The sequence below is a fragment of the Cavia porcellus genome, unplaced genomic scaffold (assembly GCF_034190915.1).
Source record: "Cavia porcellus strain 051 isolate PalLab524CR breed Dunkin Hartley unplaced genomic scaffold, mCavPor4.1 scaffold_5, whole genome shotgun sequence".
Lineage (NCBI taxonomy): Eukaryota > Metazoa > Chordata > Mammalia > Rodentia > Caviidae > Cavia > Cavia porcellus.
Genome location: NW_026947488.1, coordinates 97,869,958 through 97,882,719, shown reverse-complemented (window position 1 = coordinate 97,882,719; position 12,762 = coordinate 97,869,958). Strand labels below are relative to the sequence as shown.

At 41.2% G+C, this 12,762-nt stretch overlaps 1 protein-coding gene across 2 annotated transcripts in view; it reads left to right on the top strand.

Annotated features, from left to right (window-relative positions):
* Klhl8 (kelch like family member 8) overlaps window positions 1–12,762 on the top strand; it is a 38,619-nt gene that overhangs the window by 9,817 nt on the left and 16,040 nt on the right. For both annotated transcript variants that reach the window (XM_003469379.5, XM_005003449.4), the window contains exons 2-3: window positions 1,847–2,194; window positions 11,531–12,079. In XM_003469379.5, coding sequence (XP_003469427.1) covers window positions 1,982–2,194; window positions 11,531–12,079 — 762 coding nt within the window. In that variant the 5' untranslated portion in view covers window positions 1,847–1,981. The remainder of the gene's footprint in view (window positions 1–1,846; window positions 2,195–11,530; window positions 12,080–12,762) is intronic.

The following is a 12,762-nucleotide window of genomic DNA, read 5'->3' as shown; positions in this document are numbered from 1 at the left end:
TGCTGAATAGCTATATATGGGCCACAAAGCTAAGAGAGTTTACTCTTTGCTGCTTTACAGGAAAAAAAAATTTGATCCCTTGCTGTGCTGGGGTTTTTTTGTTTGTTTGTTTGTGTGTTGTATTTGTTTATTCTTTGTTGATTTTGAAGCAGAAACGTGAACTTAAGGAATTGCTATGGTAGCTGATGCCTGTTACGTTATTTGTAAATGCTTTCCCTCATCAAAATTTTAGACCCGACTGCAGATGAATCTGTCAGCCTTCTGTCACTAGAGCAGAGAATTTGAGATGATCAGCTTATGAGGGTAGATAGTTACTTTGGCTCGTGGCTCAGAGGTTTCGGCCTAGGACGACGACTTGGCTGCAGTGCCTGTGGGCCTGCAGAGCAGAGGGACAGAGGAAGGAGGGAGAGCGAGTCCCCTGTCCCCTCCAGGGCGCCTGCCCTGATCTGCAGCCTCCCAGGATCCCCTCTGGAAGATCCCTGCAGCCCCCAGAAGTGTGGTGGGATGACCAGCCCGCCTTGGGGGCCTTGGGCAGCCTGGGCAGGCTATGCCAGAGCCTGCGGTCTGTTTCTACTGTGTGCAGCAGCCCACCACACGTTTGTCACCTCACGGTTCCCAAGTTGGAAGCTGGCCTGGCTCCTTCGGGCCCCTTGCTTGGGCTATCCAGCCATGGGAAGGTGAGCCATTGTGTGTTCACAGGGCGGCTGAGCTGCCCATGCCGTGTGTCTGCCACGGAAACCTCAAGAAGCTATTAATAACGACATGCATAACCTAGCGGCCACTTCAAAAGCTGGAGAAGCTGAGATTAGCAAAAGAAAAGCAAAGGGACTAAAGTTTCAATCTCTAAAACTGCACAGTTTCCTACTTGGGAAGCGTCAGTATTTGCAACATGGTTCAGAGTTTCCTGAGCACTTACAAACGCTCTGCAGTATTTCACGTAATTCTCAGGCTGGTCCTGTAAGAGGACAGGTATTCTTGTTCCTAGAGGAAGAAAATGAGAGCTAGTAAAGCCTTCTAGAAAGGTCAGACAGCAACAGTGGCAGAATAGCTGCTTTGCCTTAAAATCTTTCGGTCCTCTCACCAAAGTAGAATTGCAGCATAGGATTCAGATGGTGTGGATATTTATCAAATTTGCCTTGATAATAACAAAAGTTTGGCTTTACATGTAAATACTAATAAGTTTTATGTAAGCATGCAAATGAAATGAGGTCTCCGTATTACAGTGCCACAGCCCCTATACCTGGTTGTCGAATGTCACTGATTATTTAGTGATGCAGAGGAAAAACACAAAGGTTCTTTTGATTGAATTAGGCTCATGCTAGATTATAAAGTCAGAGCACGGTTCCACTGTTTGCCATGTGACCCTGGCTAAACAACAGCCGCCTAAATCTCAGTTCTCTGTGCAGTGAAGTGGGGACACCACCTAGAGGAGTATTCTAAGAGAGGCACCAACCTTAAAGTTTTAGTTCGTGGCCTGTCTTTGTGCAGACAGTGCATTCCATACCTCACAGTCATGCGCTTCTTGGGTCAGAGTCCTCTTTAAGTTGCCTAGCTGGCCTCAAACTCCAGGAGTCCTGTGCCTCGGTCCCTGGAGCGCAGGGGCTGCAGATGTGTGTCAGCAGTCGTGGTGGCCTGGTCATGTGCTTCTGAATTGTTCTCAGGTTGGATTTTAAAGAAATCCTTTTCTGATATGAAGTAGTGAGTTGTGTGACATAAACAGCATACAAATTAATTGTTTTCCAATACTGTTGACGTGGTTGTTTTAATTAATAACACTGGTAAAGTCTAGTTACTAACGGTGATTTTTTTCTTCTGGTTGTCTTTATGTGTGCTTTGTGCTTTTCAGTCTCAGGGAACTGGACAGTAGCGGCTCTGGGTTCTGGAGACTGAAGATTAGCTGCTGCCTCCTCGTGTCTCCTCCCTTTTTAACAAAGACTAATGGGGTGTTGGAGAAGGAAGCTGAATTAAAGAAGTTCTACAGATGGCTTCAGAACCAGTGACTGGGAAGCCAGCTCGGAACCACTTCCCGAAGGGGAAGCGGCAGCAGCTGCAGCCCACGAAGACCAGGTCTGCAGCAAGCGACTGTGACAGAGAAGACTCCTTTGTCTTTGAGGCCAACGAAGCCTGGAAGGATTTCCACAGCTCCCTCCTGCGATTTTACGAGAATGGAGAACTCTGCGATGTCACGCTCAAGGTGGGCCCCCTCTGCTTGGTGGCTAAACTCGGCTCTGCGGCACCCGCCAGCACCTTGGTGCTGCCCCTCGAGGTTGGGGTGATCTGAATCTCAGTCCCGTTTTATGGACAGGGAAGGTATGGAAGGGGGTAAATGGAGAACAGTTAACAGGAGATAATGTGCTAATTTGATACTGACTTCATTAATTTTAGTTCATTTGGTTTCTGAGTATTCTAGAACCCTAAGGCAACAGCTTGTTATCAATTAATATTTATCATACAATTATCATTATAATATTTATCATACAATCTTCCAACTTGTGAATTGAAATAATCTTGGGGGTTGTTTTGATTAAAAGTGAAATTTTTTGGTTACAGCTATTGTACTGTTTTATTGAACATCACTTCAACATTTACTTCATTGTTATTGTCTGTTAAGTGAAATTTTAAAAAATCTGTATTTGATAATGAAATGCAGGCATTCTTCCTTAATGACCTGCACCTAGGCTGATAAACCAGTTGGTCTGTAGGTGAGAAATTGTGTGTAGTACGTGTACTGCAATATTCTGAGCAAAGGAACGGCCAAAGCCATCAAAGAAACCTGATGAGTTTGCTTTTATTGCCTGCCCCTCACATGCGGAACTGTAATGTATAATAGCATAGAACTGCAGTACTGTATTGTGTAGTGCAGTCAGCAAAACTCGCAGTACTGCATAAGCAAGCATGAGGTACAAAAAAAACCTTGAGGCTCTCCAAGCAAGATCTACAGAACCGTGTGAACTGGCGGCTTAAGTCCGAGTGGTGGGTTGTAGGTCTGAGGGGTGCATCTGGGTCCTGAGTGGAACAGTCTTTAAGCCTGTGGGTCGGTAAACAAGGGATAACCTGGAGCGCAAAATCTCAGTGAGCCTGCTCTGTGTCTCTGGGGTCACAAGGCTTTACTGGAGTCTTGGTGACGCTGGGAAAGTACCAAAGCAGTGTGGGCAGCCTGTGTTCTGAGAGTTTCCCGCACATTAATGTGCTCTGCGTGCTACTAATTTTTGTGTTGGGATTCTTGTGCATCTGTGCATTACTCTCCACATGCAATTTGCCACTTTGGGATCTTCGATTTTGCAGTCTGCTTCTGATGACACACAGTGTCATCAGACTTTGAACAAAACTGTAAACTAAAAACGCAGGTTTTGAGTTTCAGGACCAGAATATTCAGGAATGTAGCATTCTGCTGTGGATAACTGATCTGTAGTCCCCCTCCTGAAATTTATGGCATTCTTAAGTATTTATAGGCCCCCAAAGTATTGAGAGGGAAACCATATGTAATTCTACTTCCGTGTGAAGTTTAGCCAGGTATGTATTTCAGTGACATTTCAGCTCTTCAGTCCAGGTAGTACTTTATGATGTTTAAACGGTATTTTTCTGATTTTTCAGTCTTAGTGTGGAATTCAGTAAACCATACTGATTTGGCAAAAACAAAAGAAATATAAAATAGATAATCTGAACTTAAATTATTAGGTGATTATATGGAAAATATGTGATTATATGGAAAACACTTAGAATATTGTTAATTTTATAAATTTTAAAGTTGGATTTCAGAATAGTCTTAAAAAGTGTATAAACTCTAAGTGAAAGATAGGGATGTAGCTATTTTAGGGGAAGTTTGACAATGTCAACAGTCAGTTGAAATGAAAAACTTGAGGATCCAGCGGCATAAGTGCCTGTCTTGCAAGCAGGCAGTCGTGAGTTTGATCCCCAGTACCGATAAAAAGGAAAAAGACAAAAAAAAAAGAAAAGAAAAGAAAAACTTGATCTGGTGGAGACTGACTTACATATTTGAAGGAGTAACAGAAGCCATTTAGGAACGAGAAACACTCCACTAAGGACTGATTGCTTTCATTTCTTAAACTGTAAAACTAGGGTGGTGGTTAATTTTTCATGAAGTATGAATGAATTGTTCAATGTGAAGCCCTTAAAACTGCTTGGCACTTATTATACGATATCAGCTATTAAAATTATTATATAGTCTGGTAATTACTCTAGGAGTAGCAGATAATTCTGCTGTGCTGTATTCTGTTCCTGTTTAGTAAGAAAGAATTGCATTTCAGCCTTTTAGCAAGTCTGTTATCGGCTTTGTTTCTGAGTTCTAATTTAATATTTCCTCCACTTTCAGAATTCAGTCATTACAGAAAAACTAAACCAAATAGGAATGGGAATACTTTGTAATGTTTTGTTTAGTACTTTTTAGATTCATACTACATGGGAAATTATCTCTTAATTTAAACTCATCTTCTTTTATTAGTATGTTTCTTTTGGTTATTATTGCTATTAGAACATTTTAGAAACACAGTTATCACAAAATTTGCTATATTTTTCATATCCAGTGCCCTTAGTTTTGGAAATAGCAAGCTCCTCTAGGAAATATTCAGTAAGGTAAGGTATTATCTAGTAGCTGGTGAGCACGTATGAATGTGCATACTGCATTTGCTTTGGGAATTTGAAAGTTAGAGGTAGGCCCATTAACACAATTTGGTGATTAGTCATTTTTGAGGTATTTTTACAGGAGCATAGAAAAAGGTCTATTTATATCTGAAAGGTGATTGGGAAGACTGTCCCAGAAGATAATATATTACTTTTAGGTCATTTCAGAGAGAGGCAAAACTTGTTAGATATTATGCTCATTAGTCAAAAAATTTTCTATTTTTTATTTCAAAGAGAATAAAAAACAACTACAGAATTTCAAAACAAGATGGTAGGAAATTAACAATGGTTATTATATTACATATTGTTGTCTGCAAAATAGCTGCTCAGATTACCAGATATAGGCATGCAAAGTTGATTAAATAATCTGAGCACTAACTGTTCCTTTCAGTGAGTTGTACAATTAGCTATCTTATGTGTAGGTATATATGTATTTTTCCCTTTCTTCTTTTCCCATTTTCCCCATTCCAGTTATTCTTTCCTTTTGAACAATTTCTTTCCTTGTCACAGTATCTATTGTACATTTTGGATCTTAGTTACTCTTTCAGTTTCTTACATTAGGGAGACAATACGATGTTTACACATGAAAGTCTGATTTATTTCACTTATGAGTATGGTCTCTAGTTGCATCCATTTACCTATGCAAATCTCGAGTTTATCCTTTATAGGTGAGTAAGTACTGCATCGTATAAAAATACCACACCTTTTTACCCATTCCTTGGTTGATAGCATTTGGGTTGTTTCCAAGATTTAGCTATTACAAACTGAGCTGCTGTGAACATATATTGCTATGGTATGATATACACATGTATTGCTATGATGTGATGTTTTCAATTCTTCTGGAAAAGTACCCAGACAGAAAATAATGGGGTCAAATGGGACCTCCAATCCTAGTTTTTTGAGCAATCTCCACACTGATTTCCATAGTGGTTTGTACCCGGCTGTACTCCCAACATTGGAGAAGGGCTTCTTTTTTCCCCACACCCCGCCAGCATTTGGTATCAGTTGATTCCTTGATGATAGCAGTTCTTTCTGGGGTGAGATGAGATCTCAGTGTTGTGTTAATGGGTTTTGAGTCTTGGGCTAAAGCCATTGTCCTGCCTTGGCCCCCTGAGGGGCTAGAGGTACTAAGTGTGCTGTCAGTGGGAGAGTGAAAATATTTTAAAGTTATATATCCAACAGCAGCTCCAAAATTATATAGAGAAAAGCTTCTGTTTTAAGCTTTTTATTATTTGCTTAGTGGAGCTTGAACAGGTGTTTGTTAAGCACACACTGTACCATTGAGCTGTACTCCAGCCTGGGGGGGAAATTTGAGACAGTGTTTTAGGAGAAACGGTAGGGGGACTTGTCCTGAAGGGGTTTTGCATGGCACTCATTGCTTGGCTTGCACATTCTAGGCCAGTGAAAGAGCGTTCTCAGGGGGCTTTCCTCACGTGCTCGGTGCTTTGAGGAAGTGACATTCTCCTTATCAAATCACAGTTAAATTTACTTGAAGAACAGGGACACCACACCTGTGCCGGCTCTTGACATGCCCACGGGTCTCATTTATGCTGTTTGGCCCCTTGTTTTGAGGTTTGTTTCTGTGATTTTTCAAAAGCAGGTATTTATAGGACCTACTACATCTTTAAAATGCTTTCATTGGCATAACTATTTGCTGCAAAAATTTCCAAATAAGAGTAAGTGCTCCGAAGGATCACAGGAACACAAAATATGTGACCTGCATTAAGAGAGGGTACTGCCCTGGGAGGTTGAAGTGACCAGATTATCCAGTGGTGATGGCGGCCCCTGGGGGGCAGAGACAGCCCTGGTCACGCTGCTGCTGTAAAGCACCGTCAAGAAGCCTGGGATGCTCGGACCCAGGCACCGGCGAGCTCTGGTGCCTGATGAGGACTGCTGTGACTCTGAGGTGGCACCTCGCTTGCTGTGTCCTCAGATGGAAAGGACACTTATTACAGGGCAGCAGGCTGGCAGGTGGGGAGGGTCTTGGCCCTGGCACCCAGCCCCAGGAAGTGACATTATCCATTCCTGAGGCCAGAGCGCTCAGGAAAACATCACTTCCCCAGGGGCACCCTGCATGTGTCACCACCACGGGGTTAAGTTTTAACATGAATTCAGAGGAGCTTTGAGACCTTGGCACAGGCATAACAAAATAAAATTGATCATGGAGAAAGTGATCCTGTATTTAGCAAGCCTTACGTGTTAAGAATTCTTTACTATTCTATGTTGAATGATAATCGCCTTTACTTTTTGCCTGTTAAGTTAGTCTCTTGGTCTTTTTCATGTTGCTTAGAAGGTTATATATACATTCAATATATATTCATTCCTAGGTCCTTGTCTATTTGACCATGCCAGTGCTCTGTAAGCAGTTCTTTTCTGTGGCTTAGGATTTTAAGCGATGATGTGTAAGGTTAGTGAAGATCGTCCCTGTTCAGGTGGTCATTTAGTACGAATTGAGACGATATGATGAGTCCAGAACGGTCCCTCTGTCTCGCCCTCCTTCTGGTTTAGGCCTGGGCAGTAACACACTTTTTTGACCAAAACAATTAATGTTAATGGATTATTTTCTTTTTTTTTTTTTTTTGTCTTTTTCCTTTTTATCAGTACTGGGGATCGAACTCACAACTGCCTGCTTCCAAGGCAGGCGCTTATGCCGCTGAGCTAAACCTCCAGCCCCCTTAGTGGATTATTTTCAAAAATGGCTAATTGAGTTAAAAGACAAATTTATAGGGGATTAAATTGAACAGTTGGAATACAGTTTAAAAGGTTTACGAAAGGAAATTTGGGTAAAAGTTTGTTTTTTGTTTATGTCTTGTCAGACTGTGGTATTTCTGAGCTTTATTTCAATATAGTTCTTAGACTCTTTGCATCCCTGTTAAGTGGGATAGCTGGAACATTTTAACCTATATTACTTTAGTTTTTATTTGTCCAGTGATTTAAAATTTTTTACTGTGTTCACACGTGATTTTAACAGTCTTCGTCAGGCTGTAGAATTATTACTTAGATGAAGTAACCAGTCTAAAAACAACCAGTGCCTAAAAACTAGCTCACTTGCTGGGGCTTAGCTCAGTGCATGAGTGTCTGCCTTGCGACTATGCAGTTGTGAGTTCAGTCCCTGGTACTAAAAACAAAAAATAGGCACAGAGTGACCCCACTTTTGAAAAGTACTAGATAAGAAGTAAAATGAGATCAATTAGGATTGTCCCCTTGTCAGCATGTTGGTTACTTAAAACATGGGTCTATTGCTTTTGAAATTCTGATGGCGTATTCCCAATCATTGTTAGTAGGTGTATAAGTCGGTTCAGTGTTTTGGCAGGCAGAGTGGCTTTGTATGTGTCCAGCAGTAGAAAACTTATTTTTTGGCTCATTAATTTTGCTTCTCAGCTCTTACCTCTAGGAGATACTCTGAAATGCCAAAGATACTCCCCCCTAAGGTACTTTTTATACTTAAAGCATGGAAAATCGAAAAACAACCTAATGGCTAACACAGCTGGTCAGTGGGATCCGTGCTTAGAATATCCCATCGTCAGTAAGAGGGGCAATATGGAAGGTCGTGGAAGGTGGAAGAAAGATCACACACTCAGGAGCACCTCAGTTACTTTTCAGATTCCACAGAGAAAGTGTGGAAGCAAGCGCACCAACAGCCCAGCCGTTGCTGAGTGTGCTGGTGTGTTTTCCTCTCTCTGTGCTTTCTGGATTTAATGTGTGGAGCCTGTGTGTAGGTCCGGTAAACACCTTGAGGAGGGAAGTTGCCTTATAGGGGGTGAATAGACACGTCCATTCTGTAAGAACTGACAGATTTTCTGGTTAACTTGCATTCTCTTTATGTCATCTGTAGTCCATTTCACCTGATTATTCAGCCAATCACTTACTATTTGCAAACAGAGCTCCACCAGTTGGTTATGAGATTTCTCTGCTTGTCCTGTTCCCTGCTTCTCCCCACAGCTCCTCTGGTAAAAGCGAAGCACATGCCTGACCTAAAAACCTCAGTGGTGTTGTATTTTGATCCATGGTGGCCAAGATATGACACAGTACTCAAGGTTTTGGTTCATAGTTGGTATTTTGAGCTTTTTTTTTTTTTCTTTAAAGTAGAATCATTCTATTAAAGTTGGTATTCTCCATGTTGTACTACTTAAGTTTAAGACATGATTTTCTTTAGTATCTTATTCTTGTTCACTGATCTAATAAAAAATCAGAAAATTCATTAATAGCAAGAACACATATAATATAGTACTTACGATTTAGATCACATAGTAATACATAATACTTTGTCTATTTTTCACTCAGTTTTAAACGCCAAAGTTGTGTATATTTTATCTTTAGACTTTTGATTCTTTTCTGATGAACTGTTCTTGGTAATTGATAATTATTTTTATATGCCAACGAAAACATATATAAATAAACTTTTAAAGAATGTGATGAGATTATGTAACATGTAGGAAGAATTGGTGTGTTAAAAAGTCAGTTGTTTGGATGTTCATATTTCATGCGCACAGTTCAGATATTCTAGAAGATGGGTATTTATTCTAAAAGAATACATGGGAAGCTGTGTGTGTATCTGAAAAATAGCCACATTTCAGTTTATTTGAATCAGGAAATTAGAGTTGTAGTTGGACAAAGTACTGTGCAAGTCCACGTGAAAATAAGTTGCCATCGACTTGTATACTTTAGATGTGAAGTCGGTGTTAAAAGAGTGGTTCTCTGGAGACTGCAAGAGCCCTGTTGTATACTGCTAGTGTGTAACAGAGTTTCAGCAAGTTATGTAACTAAATAGGTTTATGTCATATGAGAGTAACTGATATTTTCCTTGAAAATGAATTCCATTGGTGGCATGTTTGGGTAATTTTAAAAGAACATTTTATTGATTTAAAATTGCTAAGTATCACGCTTCAGATCCCATTTTGGGGATGATATGAATTTGAAACCACGTGAAGCATTATGTTGTGGTCTGTTACAGCTTGGTCTCAATAAAGTCTGATTCCTGTCTGGTGAATTGTTTAAAAATTAAATTGAAAGAGGTGATCCTCTTATACTTGCTGAAATAAGTGATGAGAGACATTTACAAGCAAAACCTTTTGTATGTTCAAATACTTCTCAAGCCTCTTTAGATTTTATTCTAAAGTTGTCACGTCATAGTCTTGTTACATAAAACCCTAACTAGACAGTTGTTAAAGTAGTGCTGTACTTACCTCTTTCTCATGATTTATGACAGTGTGCTAAGAAGACTGGATAGCAATTGTGCTAAAAAGGAAAGGCTGGGGACATAGCTGGGGCCACATGCCTGACATTCAGGGGACCTTGGCTTCAGTCCTTAGCCCCAAGAAGAAGGGACAGGGGGCATAAAAGTAATAGAAATATGACCGGCGCAGCTCCAATGAAACAGGAGACAGGAGACGCTTTTGTGGGCGACAGTTAACTGCTAGTTTATTTACGCGGGCTCTGGTTTATATATTTGGCCGTGACCAATCACAGGCTGCCACAAGGAAGCAGGGCGGGAATGGTATGTAGGCTCTGGCTATTATATCCAGCTGTGGCCAATCAGGAGTTGCCACAGAGTACAGAGTGAGCGCGGGGTGCGCACGGGTTGGCTAATTTAAAGAGGAACGTAGCGCATTGCGGAAGCTGGCGTGGTCCTTAGTCCCGGCTGGGGTATGGTATGTTGAGCGCCTGCGCCCAACAGAAATACATGAAATAATACGTAATACTAACATTCCCATTTCAAATAGTGACGTGATACCTAAGGAAGTGATCATAAATAAGACTGATTTGATTATGTAAAAATCAATAGGAAGAGAATATTTACAAGTATAAAGAGGAAATGAGCTTGACATATACATGACAAATGCCTAATACTCTTAATGTATACATCTTTACAAATAACCAAGAAATAATACATAGTACATAAAAGAAATATACCCACTCAGAATATACTAATGATTTAATCTTAAAGCTATGCAGTAAAATGATATTTTTATTAATCAAATTGGCAACTGTTTCTTAACACCTTGTGCTTGTGTATGGCACAAATGCAGAAAGTAGTTCAGAAATGGCCAGCTTGGACCTCATGGCCATGTTGACCCTATTCTTTATGGCAGAATTTTTATTTATGAGAGTTTGTCTGTGGAAAGTAAAGACTGGAATAAGATTCAGTCACCAGAAGTTCACTGCTGTGTTGTTTGCAGTGGCAACTGTTAGACACAATCTAATGATTCCACAGTTATGGTGTGAGGGCTCGGTGTTTTATTTTTACAGCTTTTATGTGAAATATATCATCTCAAAAACTTTAAACAGACTGAAAAGCCTCAGCTGGGCTCTTGGTAAATACAGCTGAATATTATTTACCTTGTTTCCATTTTCTGATGGGAAATTGTGAATCGTAGTATGTAGCACCTGCTCACAGAGTGCTGGGCCAAGTGAGTGAGTATATGGAAAACACTTTAAAATGCCTGGCGTCGGGGCTGGGGATTTAGCTCAGCGGCATAAGCGCCTGCCTTGCAAGCAGGCCGTCGTGAGTTCGATTCCCGGTACCGATAAAAAGTAAAAGGCCAAAAAAAAAAAAAATGTCTGGCGTGTAACAAATACCAAGTGATGGGGCCATTGTTTGCATTAATTCACAACAGGCTCCTGAGAAGTGAGGTAGAGTGGAATAACATAGTTCATTGTGGAAACATTAGAGATACAGGCAGGTGGCTAATTGGAAGAAGAAAGTCACCAGAGTTGAAGAAACTGGCCCAGATTAAAAGTAAGTGACCAGAGGATTGCATTATTACTTTTTTAAAGGATTGCACTATTAAAACAATGCTCTGGACTATTTGTCTGCAGTGTAAGCTCTCTGCTGATCTGAAGCCACTCTTGTGTTACTGAAATACAGTTCTCGGCTTGTTTTGCACAGGTTGGGTCAAAGCTCATCTCCTGTCACAAGCTGGCTCTGGCTTGTGTCATTCCCTACTTCAGGGCCATGTTCCTCTCTGAAATGGCAGAAGCCAAGCAAACGCTGATCGAGATTAGAGACTTCGATGGTGATGCCATAGAGGACCTGGTGAGGTTTGTGTACTCTTCACGGCTCACCCTGACAGTGGACAATGTCCAGCCTCTCTTGTACGCGGCCTGCATCCTGCAGGTTGAACTGGTGGCCCGGGCTTGCTGTGAGTACATGAAGCTGCATTTCCACCCCTCCAACTGCCTGGCAGTGCGGGCCTTCGCCGAAAGCCACAACCGGATGGACCTCATGGACATGGCGGACCAGTATGCCTGTGAGCACTTCACCGAGGTCGTGGAGTGCGAGGACTTCGTGAGTGTGTCGCCCCAGCACCTGCACAAGCTGCTGTCCTCCAGTGACCTGCACATTGAGAATGAAAAGCAGGTCTACAGCGCGGCCATCAAGTGGCTGCTCGCCAACCCACAGCACCACCCCAAGTGGCTGGACGAAACACTGGCACAGGTAGGCTGTGGGAGGCAGGCGGGGCAGTGGCTTGCTCTGGCCCTGTGGGAAGTACGGGTTATTGATGGGGAGGGGAAGCGGTGTGTGATGAAGGACTCCACACAGCTCATGCCCGTTCACCTCCTGTGCCATTGACTGGATTTGTCACAGCCAAGTGAGCTGTAACCTGGAGATCTAAAGCAGTCCCTTGAGAGTGTAGGAATGGATATTATTTTTATGCTAACGAAAATGGTTCTGAGAGAATAATCCAAAGTGATGTAATTTATAACATTTATAATGAAGTTTATAAATTTAATGAATTATCTTGTGCATGAAAATATAGTTATAATGGGTATAGACTTATTCTGGAAAGATCCATAAGACATCAGGCTTCACTTTCTGAGATACTGTTATTCCCTGTCAGTGGGCTTTGTTTAGCCTCAGAAATGTATTTTTTATTATTTTTAATTATTAGTGATTTGAACAGGGAGCTAACAGAGAAGCCTTTCAAGTCTGTGTCTCTCTTTCCCTTTAGTTTCTTTTCCTCTACTTCCCTTCTCTGCTCTGTCCCTCCCCATTCCCTTCCCTCCCTTGATTTATTCTGAGAAAACGATGCTACTTAGAAAAGACGATTATTATTTACTTGTTTTTTAAAAAAATTAAATGCTTTGTTAAAACTTAGAACTTGATAATTACGCGTTTTT